Source organism: Oncorhynchus mykiss, chromosome 3, assembly GCF_013265735.2.
Source record: "Oncorhynchus mykiss isolate Arlee chromosome 3, USDA_OmykA_1.1, whole genome shotgun sequence".
NCBI classification, from domain to species: domain Eukaryota; kingdom Metazoa; phylum Chordata; class Actinopteri; order Salmoniformes; family Salmonidae; genus Oncorhynchus; species Oncorhynchus mykiss.
Genome location: NC_048567.1, coordinates 58909869 through 58926552, shown reverse-complemented (window position 1 = coordinate 58926552; position 16684 = coordinate 58909869). Strand labels below are relative to the sequence as shown.

General features: G+C 42.6%; 1 protein-coding gene across 9 annotated transcripts in view; it reads left to right on the top strand.

Annotated features, from left to right (window-relative positions):
* The window catches only part of LOC110520290 (unconventional myosin-Ib), a 156624-nt gene that overhangs the window by 5702 nt on the left and 134238 nt on the right, over nucleotides 1–16684 (top strand). For all 9 annotated transcript variants that reach the window (XM_021597482.2, XM_021597483.2, XM_021597486.2 and 6 more), the window contains one exon: nucleotides 15043–15188. In XM_021597482.2, the coding sequence (XP_021453157.2) occupies nucleotides 15063–15188 (126 nt within the window). In that variant the 5' untranslated portion in view covers nucleotides 15043–15062. Of the gene's footprint in view, nucleotides 1–15042; nucleotides 15189–16684 lie in introns of those variants that run through there.

Here is a 16684-nt window from a genome sequence, read left to right as displayed (position 1 = left end):
AAAAGACAGAGGTAGTCATTTTTCCTCTTGCTCCTACTGAAAAGCCAATTGGCTAGATGTACCAATCTTATAGAGACATTCCCCAAGAGACTTGCAGCTTTAATTTCTGCAAAAGGTGGCTTTACAAAGTATTGACTTTGGGGAACCTATTCCAGGTTGTAATTGGACAAAATAGAAAAAATGCCAAGCGGGGTGAATACTTTTGCAAGACACTATGCTCCCTTCGAGGGAAGTAACAATGAAACATGCGTGAGTGCATCAGCTGTTCCGGATGACTGTGTGATCACACTCTCCGCATCCGATGTGAGTACGACCTTTAAACAGGTCAACATTGGGGTCATGGAGCCAGAAGGATTACCAAGGCGTGCTCAGTCCTCTCCTGTACTCCCTGTTCACTCATGACTGCACGACTCCAACACATCAAGTTTGCTGATGACACAATAGCGGTAGGCCTAATGAACGACGACACAGCCTGTAGGGTGGAGTTGAGAGACCTGGCCGTCTGGTGCAAGGACAACAACCTCTCCCTCAACGTAACCAAGACAAATGAGATGATTGTGGACTACAGGAAAAGGAGGACTGAGCACACCCCCATTCTCATCAACGGGGCTGTAGTGGAGCAGGTTGAGAGCTTCAAGTTCCTTGGCCTCCACATCACCAACAAAATAACATGATCCAAGCACACTAAGACAGTTGTGAAGAGGGCATGACAAAACCTAAAACCTGCCTCAAGTGACTGGAAAGATTTGGCACGGGTCCTCAGATTCTCAAAGTTCTACAGCTGCACCATCGAGAGCATCCTGACAGGTTGCATCACTGCCTGGTGTGGCAACTGCTTGGCCTCCGACTGCAAGGCACTATGGAGGTTTAGTGCGTACGGCCCAGTACATCACTGTGGCCAAGCTTCCTGCCATCCAGGACCTCTATACCAGGTGGTGTCAAAGGAAGGCCCTAAAAATGGTCAGACTCCAGCCACCCTAGTCATAGACTGTTCTCTCTGCTACCGCACAGCATGCGGTACCGGAGGGCCAAGCCTAGGTCCAAGAGACTTCTAAACAGCTGCTACACCCAAGCCGTAAGACTCCTGAACAGCTTGTTTACCAATCAGGACCTGAATATAACTGCACGTCACATAACATAATTTAACGTGTTCATACATTTTCTTCCTTAGTTACACTAATAATACTATCACTCATATTTAATATGTCACAGCGATTCATCGATAGGTATGCTATCATGCTGGTAAAGTTGTCTCGCGCACCTACAGCCTGGTCATTAAAAAAAAGCTAGCTTGCTCATGGATGCACACAATGTTCTTTCCCAAAAACATAGCAAAACGACAATCTGTTTCAGTATCTATCGTTAGCTAGCTAACTACACTGCTCAAAACAATTAAGGGAACACTAAAATAATACATCCTAGATCTGAATGAATGAAATATTCTTATTAAATACTTTTTTCTTTACATAGTTGAATGTGCTGACCCATGGAGGTCTGGATTTGGAGTCACACTCAAAATTTAAAGTGGAAAACCACACTACAGGCTGATCCAACTTTGATGTAATGTCCTTAAAACAAGTCAAAATGAGGCTCAGTAGTGTGTGTGGCCTCCACGTGCCTGTATGACCTCCCTACAATGCCTGGGCATGCTCCTGATGAGGTGGCGGATGGTCTCCTGAGGAATTTCCTCCCAGACCTGGACTAAAGCGAGACATGATGTCCCAGATGTGCTCAATTGGATTCAGGTTTGGGGAACGGGCGGGCCAGTCCATAGCATCAATGCCTTCCTCTTGCAGGAACTGCTGACACACTCCAGCCACATGAGGTCTAGCATTGTCTTGCATTAGGAGAAACCCGGGGCCAACCGCACCAGCATATGGTCTCACAAGGGGTCTGAGGATCTCATCTCGGTACCTAATGGCAGTCAGGCTACCTTTGGCGAGCACATGGAGGGCTGTGCGGCCCCCCAAAGAAATGCCACCCCACACCGTGACTGATCCACCGCCAAACCGGTCATGCTGGAGGATGTTGCAGGCAGCAGAACGTTCTCCACGGCGTGTTCTTGGTGTTCTCTGGCAAATGCCAAACGTCCTGCACGGTGTTGGGCTTGTAAGCACAACCCCCACCTGTGGACGTAGGTCCCCATACCACCCTCATGGAGTCTGTTTCTGACCGTTTGAGCAGACACATACACATTTGTGGCCTGCTGGAGGTAATTTTGCAGGGCTCTGTCAGTGCTCCTCTTGCTCCTCCTTGCACAAAGGCGGAGGTAGCGGTCCTGCTGCTGGGTTGTTGCCCTCCTACGGCCTCCTCCACGTCTCCTGATGTACTGGCCTGTCTCCTGGTATCGCCTCCATGCTCTGGACACTACGCTGACAGACACAGCAAACCTTCTTGCCACAGCTCGTATTAATGTACCATCCTGGATGAGCTGCACTACCTGAGCCACTTGTGTGGGTTGTAGACTCCGTCTCATGGTACCACTAGCGTGAAAACACAGCCAGCATTCAAAAGTGACCAAAACATCAGCCAGGAAGCATAGGAACTGAGAAGTGGTCTGGTCACCACCTGCAGAACCACTCCTTTATTGGGGGTGTCTTGCTAAATGCCTATAATTTCCACCTGTTGTCTATTTCATTTGCACAACAGCATGTGAAATGTATTGTCAATCAGTGTTGCTTCCTAAGTGGACAGTTTGATTTCACAGAAGTGTGATTGACTTGGAGTTACATTGTGTTAAAGTGTTCCCTTTATTTTTTTGAGCAGTGTATATAGCTAGGTGCCATCTAAAATAACCCTAATTAATAAGACAGGTTCGTCCACCATTAATCAAATAAGAACTATCTATGTGAAGCTAGCCACAATAAGGATTAGCCACAATAGTGGACTTTGCGGTTAGCCTTCAAAATAAAGTATGTCATTGACAGTGATGTAAATTAATACAAATAGTAGCTACTGATGCAACCCTAAGTAACAGTACAGATGAAGATGAAAAATTATCAGGCCTACTGTACATCTTTACTGTAGAAGTTCTTGTTGAAAACAAGTCTAGGTTAGAACCATTGCTGTTAAAATACATGTCATTTCTATTCTGAACTGCATATGCATATACGCACGCTCGCATTCAAACGTGCACCATAGGCGACCCGTCATTCAGGGTAGGTGGGGCAGAGTCCGCCTGTTTTGCATGTTATTTTGACATTGTGTCACACAACAGTTTGCAAACGAGGAGAGAAAACAAATTATATATTTTTTTAAAATAGTTAATGAAGCCGTGTAAAAACATGGGGCTCTTTTCTTTTGCTTTCTTGAGTAAGGTAGCTCTAAAATGTAGGTGTTTCAGCCTAGCTCAGTGCTTTCTGTAGTGGTGGGGAAGCCAGCGGAAAATACGGCGCGTAGGTGTTGGTAATGTTATCTGGTTGCGCCTTGATTGGCTCACTGTTCTGTCAGTCATGGAGAAACTACGTCACTGAAAAATCTGCAGCGAGAGATCGAATATTCTGGGAGAGTATAGCCCACGAAGATCTCCCCCATGGCACAAACCCGGGGGGGGGGGGGGGGCAACCCGGACAGGAAGATCACGTCAGTGACTCAACCCACTCAAGTGGCGCACCCATACTAGGGACGGCATGGAAGAGGACCAGTAAGCCAGTGACTCAGACCCTGTAATGGGGTTTGAGGCAGAGAATCCCAGTGAAGAGAGAGGAACCGGCCAGGCAGAGAGGGCAAGGACGGTTCGTTGCTCCAGTGCCATTCCGTTCACCTTCACACTCCTGGGCCAGACTACACTCAATCATAGGACCTACTGAAGAGATGAGTATTCAATAAATACTTAAAGGTCAAAACCGAGTTTGCGTCACTCACATGGATAGGCAGACCATTCCATAAAAAATGAGCTCTATAGGAGAAAGCCCTGCCTCCAGCTGTTTGCTTAGAAATTCTAGGGACAGTAAGAAGGCCTGCGTCTTGTGACTGTAGCGTTCATGTAGGTATGTACGGCAGGACCAAGTTGGAAAGATATGTAGGAGCAAGCCCATGTAATGCTTTGTAGGTTAGCAGTAAAACCTTGAAATCAACCCTTGCCTTAACAGGAAGTCAGTGTAGAGAGGCTAGCACTGGAGTAAAATGATACATTTTTGGGGTTCTAGTCAAGATTCTAGCAGCTTTGAACTGGGAGAGGATCTTGGAGGGTTGGTGTCCTGGCGGTTGGGAGCTTGGGCCGGTGGCCGATAGGTCACTGGTTCGGGTCCCTGTTTTTACTGTATTGTATGTTTTTAATATTAAATAAAATAGAAGTCGTCCTAATGTTCCTATTGCCCCAGGCAGTGCTCAGACAGGGAATGTAAAAGCTGTAGCTTATACAGTGCATTCGGAAAGTATTCACATGTTAGCCTTATTGTAAAATGGTTTCAAAAAATGATGACAAAGCAAATTTATTAAAAATAAAAAACGATCACATTTACAGTATTCAGACCCTTTACTCAGTACTTTGTTGAAGCACATTGGCAGTGATAACAGCATCAAGTCTTCTTGGGTATGATGCTGGAAGCTTGGCACACTTGTATTTGGGGAGTTTCTCCCATTCTTCTCTGCAGATCCTCCCAAGCTCTGCCGGCTTGGATGAGCAGTATTGCTGCACAGCTAATTTCATGTCTCTCCATAGATGTTTGATCGGGTTTAAGTCAGTGCTCTGGCTGTGCCACTCAAGGACATTAAGAGACTTGTACCGAAGCAACTCCTGCATTGTCTTGGCTGTGTGCTTAGGGTCGTTGTCCTGTTGGAAGGTGAACCTTCACCCCAGTCTGAGGTCCTGATCGCTTTTCATCAAGGATCTCTCTGTACGCTGCTCCGTTCGTCTTTCCCTCGATCCTATCTCCCAGTCCCTGCTGCTGAAAAACGTCCCCACAGCATTATGCTGCTGCCACCACTGTGCTTCACTATAGGGATGGTGCCAGGTTTTGTGACGCTTGGCATTCAGGCCTAAGAGTTCCATCTTGGTTTCATCAGACCAGAGAATCTTGTTTCTCATGGTCTGAGAGTCTTTAGGTGCCTATTGGCATACTCCAAGCGGGCTGTCATGTGCCTTTACTGAGGAGAGGTTTCCTTCTGGACAGTCTATCATAAAGGCTGGATTAGTGCAGTGGTACAGAGATGGTTGTCCTTCTGGAAGGTTCTCCCATCTCCACAGAACTCTGGAGCTCTGTCAGAGTGACCATTGGTTTCTTGGTCACCTCCCTGACCAAGGCTCTTCTCTGCTGATTGCTCAGTTTGCTCAGTCTTGGAAGAGTCTTTGTGGTTCCAAACTTCTTCCATTTAAGTATGATGTAGTTGACTGTGTTCTTTGGGACTTTGAATGCTGCAGACATGCACGGTCAGCTGTGGGACCTTATCTAGACTTGCCTAGTTAAATAAAGGTTACATTTATTTTTTAAATAGACAGGTGTGTCTTTCCAAATCATATCCAATCATCTGAATTTACCACAAGTGGACTCAATCAAGTTGTAGAAATATCTCAAGGATGATAAATGGAAACAGGATGCACCTGAGCTCAATTTTGAGTCTCATTGCGAAGGGTCTGAATACTTATTTAAATTTTTATTTTTATTTTTTATAAATGTGCAAACATTTCTAAACCTGTTCACTTTGTCATTATGTGGTATTGTATGTAGATTGAGGAATTCTCTCTATTTAATCAATTTTAGATTATGGCTGTAACTAACAAAATGTGGAAAAAGTCAATGGGTCTGAATACTTTCCAAATGCGCTGTATGTCATTAGTCATGAATTTGTCAGAAGAGAATTGTGTTCAGCTAATTTCTTTCAGCTGTCTGTCCATAACTCTTTCCTCCAGGTAGGTCATAATCCTTATTCCTCCTGACTCGGCAGAATTGAGCACTTTCTACTCATTATTCAACTTATCTATGAGTTGTCTTTTAACCCGGACCTGTTGCCTGACCTTTACATTTTATAAGAAATCTAAAAACCTCTGCTCTACTGTAGCTTATATCAGAGGATATCTGTCTGTCTAATTTGCCCATAAGGATTTAAATGAATTGGCATACATTTTTAAATGGTGTAATTGAGCTGGTGCTTAAAATATTTATTTTATTTTTATTTAACCAGGTAGGCCAGTTGAGAACAAGTTCTCATTTACAACTGTGACCTGGCCAAGATAAAGCAAAGCAATGTGACAAAGACAACAACAGTTACACATGGGATAAACTTACAGTCAATAACACGATAGAAAAATCTGTATACAGTGTGTTCAAATAAAGTAAGGAGGTAAGGAAATAGGCCAATAGCGGCGAAGTAATAACAATTTAGCAATTTTACACTGGAGTGATATATGTGCAGATGAGGACGTGCAAGTAGATATACTGGTTTGCAGAAAAACAAATATGGGGATGAGGTATGTAGTTGGTTGGATGGGCTATTTACAGATGGGCTGTGTACAGCTGCAGTGATTGGTAAGCTCTCTGACAGCTGGCGCTTAAAGTTAGTGAGGGAGATAAATCTCCAACTTCAGTGATTTTTGCAATTCGTTCCAGTCATTGGCAGCAGAGAACTGGAAGGGAAGGCGGCCAAAGCAGGTGTTCACTTTGGGGATGACCAGTGAAATATACCTGCTGGAGTGCATGCTACGGGTGGGAGAGTTTACAGTCTAGCCAGACACCTAGGTATTTATGGTTGTCCACAAATTCTAGGTCAGAAGGGTCCAGAGTAGTGATGCTAGTCGGGCGTGCGGGTGCGGGCAGCGATCGGTTGAAGAGCATACATTTAGCATTTAAGAGCAGTTGGAGGCCACGGAAGGAGTGTTGTATGGCGTTGAAGCTCGTTTTGGAGGTTTGTTGACAGTGTCCAAATAAGCAATATAGGCCTATTTGTTTGTTATTTTCTGAATGAGGAGCTTTATTGTATTCAAAGATGCAGGACTGACCAGGGGTGAGGTTACCTGTAGGAGAAAGTTGGGCTTGCATTATGTTCTATCTCTCTGACTGTCTCAGAACTATGGCTGACAGAGCCTTCTGCACCCTTGCCCCTTGTCTATAGAATGCTCTCCCTGACCATCTGAGTTCTGAGCTCCAACACTAAAACGGTCCTTAAAAACCCACTTTTAGAGACTGTCTTTTTCATAGTCCTTGTCGCAATCTAAAATGCATTTAGCACCTAGCCCACTTGCTATTTTACCTGCCTTTAATTCTAAATGTTTTTTATTGTGAACTCAGCAAAAACATTTACATCTCCACAGTCAACTGTGTTTTATTTTCAGCAAACTTAACATGTCTAAATATTTGTATGAACTTAACAAGATTCTTCAACTGAGACACAAACTGAACACGTTCCACAGACAAGTGACTAACAGAAATTGAATAATGTATCACCACTACTGGTTGTAAACTAACGAGTGATGCGCGTTCGGAGCAATACTGGCTGTATGTAAGGCTCAGCCAATCATTTACAACAGATTGCAGCGCAGCACGCAACTGAAGAAAGAAGAGAACCAATTTACTAGTTACAGTATCAGTTCGCTCTCTGGAAAGTCCGCTTGCCAGTTAAAGCAGCAAGTCCCCTGAAAGATAGAGGTAACGTTGGGTGAAAAGCCTGACCACGGAGACGGTGGTGAGGAGACGGGGTTGAGAAGGTGATGAAGTGTACTTCATGAGCTGTAACTCAAAAACTACTGGTATTTGTCAAGTGTGAGGTGAGGGAGAAAGTGTGGTGGAACAAGTATCATCATTAAGTATCTTGCTAGCTGGATTGAATTCTTTGTTAGTTAGCCAGAGAAATGTTGAGCAACATTAGCCATTTTATCTGATCAAATATTTGAGCATATGGTGTGAAAAATTTGCTTGCTAGCAAAGCAAGACAGCTAACGTTAGCTAGCTAACTAACGTTACAACATCAGATGAGCTAACATTAGTAACCTAACCAATTCGCTATAGTATTAAATGGTATACGACTCCTTGCCGTAACGAACTAACCACGATCTGTTAACTAATGGTTTATCTCTACAGTATGTGGTTAATTTTCAGAATGAGAGAATTAGGTGAAAATTAGGCGTTGCTTGTTAAGTGGATTCAGGGATCAAATGGAGCTGGGCCTGGCTTAAACTGGATGCCACTATAGAGGTGAAAGGAACACCACACACTTTCCCTGTTTCTCACTTTTGCTGGCACATTGTAGAACAGATGTCCACAGGCAGAAAGTCTTTGTTGTGTTGAACTTGATAGTAACGTGTGTGAGTGAGGGGGGATTATACATTTTTATTTAATTTATTTTTACTCTGTGAAAGTTATTTTGCACACATGTAGCCTTGTGCACTTGATCAACGTCTATAGTGGCCACTATAATAGAGCAAACATAGAATGCCTCTTTGTTTAATTCTATTTCTACTTTAAGATGTTTTTTTTCCCAAGTGCAATATTTATGTGGGTGGTTACAAGCATTCCATTATAAAGGCTTTCATTGCTAACTGCAATATTAGTGTATTGTTTTTTTTCTCAAGACTTGAGTGTCATTTGCAGTAAAGTCTAGGCAACAAATTACATTGGATTGCTTTCTTTACATGTTTTTATAACTGTGAGTTAGGTTCACATTAACCACTTTATTTTACACACAGAGACTGATCATGTAGATCATATTCTTTGTTGTTTAATTAGTTAACCTGCATTTCCCATTAGCAGGGATTTTATTTGCATGTTTCAGTGCAAAAAGAAAGTGTCACCTTTTTGGGCCCTCAGCAGTTTGCATCCCTGATAAGTGCAGGGAAGGACTGAAAGGAGACATTTAGGAATGTGCAAGTCTACCAAGTTGTGTTGAAGTGAGGCTAAGTAAAAGTATCTTGCAGGGTTTATGTAGAGACATGTACATGCTAGGGTTGTGATGATGCCAGTATCACTATTTTTTCCATGGCAAGTGAAAACAGTAATTAGACTAAACTCTTGGTTATTTTTTAAAGCCTGGATGACAACAATGTTTGTTTCAACATTAGGGCTATTTTCCAAAATAAGTGAAATCCGATTGTTCATATTTTGTTTTCTTACAACGATACTAACGAAGCCCAAGGCAACAAAAAAAAACAACTTTGACTCTTGGAAGTATCGCGGTCGAGCGGCTTGGTGTCGGGGCGTGGTATCGCGGTCGAGCGGCTTGGTATCGCGGTCGAGCGGCTTGGTATCGCGGTCGAGCGGCTTCATTGATCTTTTGTCTAATTAGGCCTCATTTGGTATGCAACTTATCAGAACGAGTAATGGTTCCTGCAGCCATTTGTTCACTCCATCCATTGATATGATTATTCATTGACAAGTCTTTGATAGTCTAAAGCAGGGCTGTTTTTAATGCCAGAGCATGTGAATTCGCAAGTTTGAAGCAAGGAGCAGAGCGTAATTAAAGCACATTTTAAAAAATGGTGTCGGCCTTCTGTCACTCTCCAGCTTTTTTGTTCTGGTTCTGCTCAGCCGCAAGCTCTCTGCATTGTCTGTATTTTGTCATGTCCTTTATCATTTTAATTAGGCATATTTGGTTGTAATTATTTAGCCTACTCCACCCACAGTAGCCTATATCTAGTTTATATTCTACTTTCTAACGTCTAGGATAGGTATTTTTTTTATTTTGAAGGACCTTAAATGTATTAACGAATGATTTAGGTAGGCAATACATAAACTAAAGTACATTTTACAGTAGCCTTTCTGAAACAGGAACACCATAATATATAAATCAATTTAAGGTAAAATATCAGACATAGATCGTAGGTAATAAAGACCGGTATCCATTTCTTTTCATAAATAAAAGGGAATAAATAAAAGGGAATAAATCATCTCAATCTCAAACTGCAGCTGTCAAATGATTTGCGTCCCAACAAGCTTCATATTTGCATTGAGCATGGTAAATGCTCAACCATGAACTATTATAATAAAGTCAGAAGAATACTAATTTTAATATCATAAAGGAATATTAGTGGGAATATAGCCATGATATAATGTCATTAAGCAGATGCTTTTATCCAAAGCGACTTAGTCACACGTGCGTGAGCTTCTGGGAATCGAACTGTGTGTCTGGCACCTACTTCCTTTCTCTCCCGTTCACCCTCTGAAGGGCACACATACGCAATCCATGTCTGTTTACATTTTTACATTATCCCACTATCAGGGTTGTTAACATATTTGTGCACAAAATTAGTTTTTAAAAAAATTTGGTCACATCTGCATCGTTATTAATGTAGCCAAGTCAATGAGCGCTGTCTGTATAGCTATCGTTATTAATGTAGCCTAGTCAATGAGCGCTGTCTGTATAGCTATCGTTATTAATGTAGCCTAGTCAATGAGCGCTGTCTGTATAGCTATCGTTATTAATGTAGCCTAGTCAATGAGCGCTGTCTGTATAGCTATCGTTATTAATGTAGCCAAGTCAATGAGCGCTGTCTGTATAGCTATCGTTATTAATGTAGCCTAGTCAATGAGCGCTGTCTGTATAGCTATCGTTATTAATGTAGCCTAGTCAATGAGCGCTGTCTGTATAGCTATCGTTATTAATGTAGCCTAGTCAATGAGCGCTGTCTGTATAGCATAGTTTTTAATGTAGCCAAGTCAATGAGCGCTGTCTGTATAGCATAGTTTTTAATGTAGCCTAGTCAATGAGCGCTGTCTGTATAGCTATCGTTATTAATGTAGCCTAGTCAATGAGCGCTGTCTGTATAGCTATCGTTATTAATGTAGCCTAGTCAATGAGCGCTGTCTGTATAGCTATCGTTATTAATGTAGCCTAGTCAATGAGCGCTGTCTGTATAGCATAGTTTTTAATGTAGCCAAGTCAATGAGCGCTGTCTGTATAGCATAGTTTTTAATGTAGCCTAGTCAATGAGCGCTGTCTGTATAGCTATCGTTATTAATGTAGCCTAGTCAATGAGCGCTGTCTGTATAGCTATCGTTATTAATGTAGCCAAGTCAATGAGCGCTGTCTGTATAGCATCGTTTTTAATGTAGCCTAGTCAATGAGCGCTGTCTGTATAGCATCGTTTTTAATGTAGCCTAGTCAATGAGCGCTGTCTGTATAGCGCGGTAGCATGGTGCCAGATCTTTGTGTGTATGTTTGAGGCTCCGCTCTCAATGTATTTTTCAATTTTAGGCTTTTCAAATATATTCCATTCTCCTTTCTTTTGTTTTTATTATGGCTATATTCTCACTAATATTCCTTTTATGTAATTAAGCTTTTACATGTGTATTTTTCTGTATTTATTGTAATAATACTAATAGTGCCAGATCTTTGTGTGTTTGAGGCTGTCTGTTGGGCTGGGAGAGGGGGATTATTTTACAGTTCATACCACCATATGCAAATGGTAAATTACTCATGGTCCCATTCCAGGAATCTTTAAATGATATATTCTCTACTTTAGTCTGGAAATATGGGGCAATGTCAAACGCTGGAGGTGAGCCAGCACCAATATGTTCTAGGTGACTTGCTTTGTAATCACAGGACCAAGACCTCCATGTAACATAGACATTTAAGTAGACTTTGCATATGGGGCAATTCCATGGTAACTGAATGATGCAGAGGCTCCAATCTTTTTCACTTTAAAAGTATGCCAAACAAAAACCATTGATTGCGAAGTTAAACAAATGATAGAACTCTATACACAAGGACTAATTTCAACAATTTCCACAGACATTGTTACAAAAAAAACATTATTAATTGTGATTTATCAGGGGGTACTTCAGAACCCCTACTTCCCGTGGCTATGAAAAACACATTTACTCGAACAGTGCAGATGTAAAGTTTGGTAACCGAATGACTGCGAAATCTCCCTCAGTTTGTGACCACGTTTTCCAAAATTAAGATTCAAAGATGTCTGCAGAAAGAATGTGGCGTTGGCTATGTTATGACCCCTTGAGTTTGAAAGTCTCTTTTGGTTATCAAAGTCCAGTGTACTGTACTCAACTCTAATCTACAGTAAGTAATGTATTATACTGACATACTCTACTTTTCTTTGCACTGTACTGTGTTGTCTTAACTTGTGACACAGACTGCTACAATTGGTTCAGATTTGGACTGAGCAAATTTCAAATACTTTTCAACGTCTTGTGTCTGTCAGTCGGTGCTCAGTGTGTGACGAGTATGGTTACAGTAAATGGAAATTGAGGGGGTTCATGGGTAGGTGCCATTTTTCGTGGGTAACTGGCGAGCTACCAATTATTTGTGGCTAGCTTGCTGGCCAGTTAGCCTTATTGATTTACTGTGGACATACCCATCCACTGAACCTTCTTCCAGCCAGCACCATGGCAATAGAGATGGAAAAAAATGAACACAAAGCAAATGTTTTACTTCCTAACTCAGGTAGCTAGCTTCATGTGAATCGTAATAATGTAGCTAACCAGATAGTTTAACAGGCAAAAATCCCCTAAAACTAATACTATGGAAGGTAGGTGGCTATCTGGCTAGCTCTCTCTCTGCCTCTCTCTCGTTCTCCCTCTCTCTATCCTTTCTTTCTCTATGCCTCTCTCTCGTTCTCCCTCTCTCTATCCTTTCTTTCTCTATGCCCCTCTCTCATTCTTCCTCTCTATCCTTTTTCTCTATGCCTCTCGTTCTCCCTCTGTCCTTTCTTTCTCTATGCCCCTCTCTTGTTCTCCCTTTCTCTGTCCTCTTTCTCTATGCCTCTGTCCTCTTTCTCCCATTGTCTCTCAATAGGATTCGATATGGCCGCTAATGGTGCTGCCTGGCAGGGATGTCTGAACCTGGGGTACTAGGCTACCAGGCTGGCAGGGCAGTAGCTCATCCAGATTTGTCTCTTCTGCCACGCACCTGATCCTTGTTGGTGTCCTTGCATTACATGCACCTGGAGAAGTATACTATACATACAATGCTCACTTATATAGTTCTGGGCCGTTTTGCCTTTTAAGTGAATTAGACTTTGGGGTGCTGATGCTAAATCAAATAAACTGCTGTCTGTGGAACCAGAAGTCCATTAAGCCCTATAGCCTGAGGTCTTCAGAGGAGCTCTTGATCAGCCGATAACAAACAGTTCTAAACATAGCCATCTCAAATTCTGCGGGATGTGTGTGTTCAGCGACTGTTTGGTTTGAGGCCGTTTGATTGGCTGCTTGCGAGATGCCTGTTCAAACCTCACAACTCGGCACACAGTGGACTTGAGAGATTCCTCAGGGAATTATGTAATGGAAGAACGGACCTCACACTTGACCTCCCGGTGGTCCATGAATGTTCGCATGGCTTGAGGCAGAGTTGGGGTTGGGTTTGCTCCTCAGAGAGCCTATGTTCCAAATGGTACCCTATTCTCTATCGCAGTGTTTCATTCTCTACTGGTTTTGTCCCAGGACCCAAATTCAACCATGTTGTCTCAGTTGCTACTCAATATTCATTCGCATTGCAAAAAATAATAATCAAAATGCTATCTGGATAACGATTTATATTGCTATATTGATAGGAAATGTAACAATTGTATGACAAGGTAACAACATGCCCACTTCTTTCATTGTCAATTACGTTTTACCCATATTCTTAATGAAACATTTTTATAAAGTCTGAAACCACAAAATCAACCAAAATATTGCTGCTATTAGCTCTGTATTGAAAATGATGTGATTGAAAACTTGTTCAGAGGTTAAATGTATAAACATTTGAATTTCTACACACTTTATATCTGGTTTAACTCATCAAAGTTCAGAATTTAGTATTTTGTCATAAATAAAAATACCCACCCAAAAAGTTGATTTTATTTTTTTTACTCAGACACCCACGACCATTCAAAACTTTTGAGTCGTGAACCACCGGTTGAGAATCACTGCTCTATAATAGTGCACTAGTTTTGACCAGAGGGCTCTGTCAAAAGTAGTGCACTATAGGGAATATGGTGCCATTTTGGGGGGTGCACTGAGCCCCCTCCCCCTGTTCAAATGACCTCAGAGACACGAAACCTGGGGAGCGATCTGCAACCAGTAGCTTTCTGTCCCAGCTGCTTAACAGCGAACCGGGGGTAATATTTGGAAAGAAGGGGAGAGATCCGAACCAGAAAACTGGAGACAAAGACACTGCTGGGGGTTGCAGTTTTTTCCCCATTTTTCCCCATCTCCTGTGGACACTAATCCTAGTGCTATAGGGATGGAGATAAAGAGTGGCCTAGGGACATTCAAGGCCTTGATACATGGCTTTGCTCTACCCCAAACACTGTGCGCTGTTGTAACAGATGGGCTGGGGTGAAGCAATGTGCTCATCGTCTATTGTTCAGTTCCCCCCTTCTAACCCAGCTCTTTAGATCAGCAGAAACGAGCACTACGCACAAACATGGGCTTCTGGGTTAGTTTGGGTTATTTTCTTCAAAGGTGTCTTGTAATATTGGCATAGTGTGATAACACACTGCAACATGCTGTGACTGTGTCAGCATTTTTGGGAACGTTTTGTTTTTACCTGCATCATACTGTACAGCACAGAGTTGGTGCCATCAAGCTGGGAAAATAGTCTAGTAGTCTGTGGGCATTCATTTCAGTATGTAGTGCAATGTAAGACAGACATTTGTATAAGTCAAATACCATGATGGACCTGGATGAGGCAAGTTAATGTGAGGGGATTACAGCGATTGGATCAGCAGGGAGCATGCTATCTGGTCTGGACAGGGATATATGGATGGGGGGGGGGGGTTGGCTTGGCTGGGGGGTTGGGGGGGGGTTTGGCTGGGGGGTTGGGGGAGTGGCACTGACTGTCTTTGACACAAACTCTCCAGACAGACCACAGCTGGATTACAATTGTACTATGGACTACTATAAAATGGTGGACTGCCAATCAAGCCCTCATATGCATCACTATTCCAGATTAGATTATCACTGCACAAGGATGAGCACCTGATCCAAAACTGAGTTCACCAAAACTGTTCATGACTGAAGTTCTGGAGTTGATGCATTGACTAACAGACCGCAGATAATGTAATCTATAGCAACAACTTACTTTTGCCAGCAATATCCATGTTCATCCCCTGTTCTCTTGCTTTAAAATCACGGCCTGTGTCTAATGTATTCCATTTGTTATTCTTCTTTACAGGGGGGACTGCTGATTCCAAGATGGAGGTGAAGACGTCACTTCTGGACAACATGATAGGGGTGGGGGACATGGTCCTGCTAGAACCCCTCAACGAAGACTCCTTCATCGTGAACCTGAGGAACCGCTTCGACCACAATGAGATCTATGTAAGTTCTCCCTCAGCAAATATTAAACTGGGTTTAGCCATAGCTGAGTTATATAATTTAATATATTCTCAATGTATTTGAAACTCACATTATGCTTGAATGTGTAACTGGATTTTGCCCCTTCTGCCTCAGTCTCAATGTCGTGGTTCAGCCGTGTTATTGTTCCCTCAGCTTCACTCTCCCTAAAAGTGCATGTTTACACTTAGCTTAGACAAACAGAAAGTGTGCACTTAAGCAATCTGCAGATACATCATTCATTGTTTCTAAACTCACTGCTGGAGCCTGTGCTTAGCCAATTCATTTTAGCCCTTGCCTCAAAAACAGCAGCACAGATACAGCAACCTCACCACAAAGCCCTGAGTTGACCAATCCATAAGTCACATCACTGAAGAATGTAGATGTCTCAAATGAGGCAGAACATTCAGAGCTCCAGGGAGGAGATTCAACTGGCTGCTGCCACTTCCCTTGGGGGGGGTGGATGAATGGAGCAGACCTGTGTTCCAATACTATTTGAAATATTTCAAATACTTTGAGCGATTGCGCATGCCTGCCTGGAGTGCCAGATTGTCAGGGTGTGCAGTTTTGGCACTATTCTATTGGTCCATTAAGACAGGCAAGCTCAAGAAAGCATATGTGACATATTTGAAATTATTCCGAATAATATTTGAACCCAGGTCTGGAATATAGAGGCTGGATGAGGACTCTGTCTCAGGGCTCTGCTCCCTGGCTTCTCTCAGGGAACCCCTGCCTATCTGTGAGTTGGCGTCTCCAGACATCAGCCTCTATGATTATGGCTCTGGTTCTCTCCTCACTGCTGACTAGGACAGAGCCAAGTCAGAGCCCAGAGATTGATGTCACCACGCTCAACTATGATTGGCTGGCTACCTCAGCTTTGTGATATTTTAGTTAAGTTCATATCGCTTCCTGTGTTTATATGAGTTGTTTGTGACATCTAAGCTGCCCTCAAATTTCTCTGTCGAACGGTGAACTAAAGCATATGGTTGGTCTAAGTCAGTCTGTAATGTTGGAGCAAAATGGTTTTGTTGAAGTCTAGTGCTGTATAAATGCTTGAGTTGAATCATACTATTCAACTGGTAATTTTCTACTCTGTCCGGTAACCTCTTTACATACCGCACAGAGGAGTGATTTGTTACTGGCTCATTAACTTTAGGTCACTAAAAGCCAGGCAGAAATCTAGTTTCCTCTGTTTATTCTTTAAAGATCTTATCACTCCCCTATCTTAGACACATAGGCTGTGAGAATTGGTCAGAACCTGTTCTTGTTTGTACAATTCTGTTAATGAAGTAAAGCCAATTACTACGTATCTCTTTTGTCAGCTTACCTTCCCCTTTGAGGGCTAAACAGCTCTTTGTGTAGCTCACAGAACGGGACCGGCGAGTACTGAAGCGTGTAGCTCGTAAAAATCGTCTCCTCGGTTGCAACAGGCACTACCCAGTTCCGAACTTCCTCTGGAAACATCAGCACAAAAATTGTTC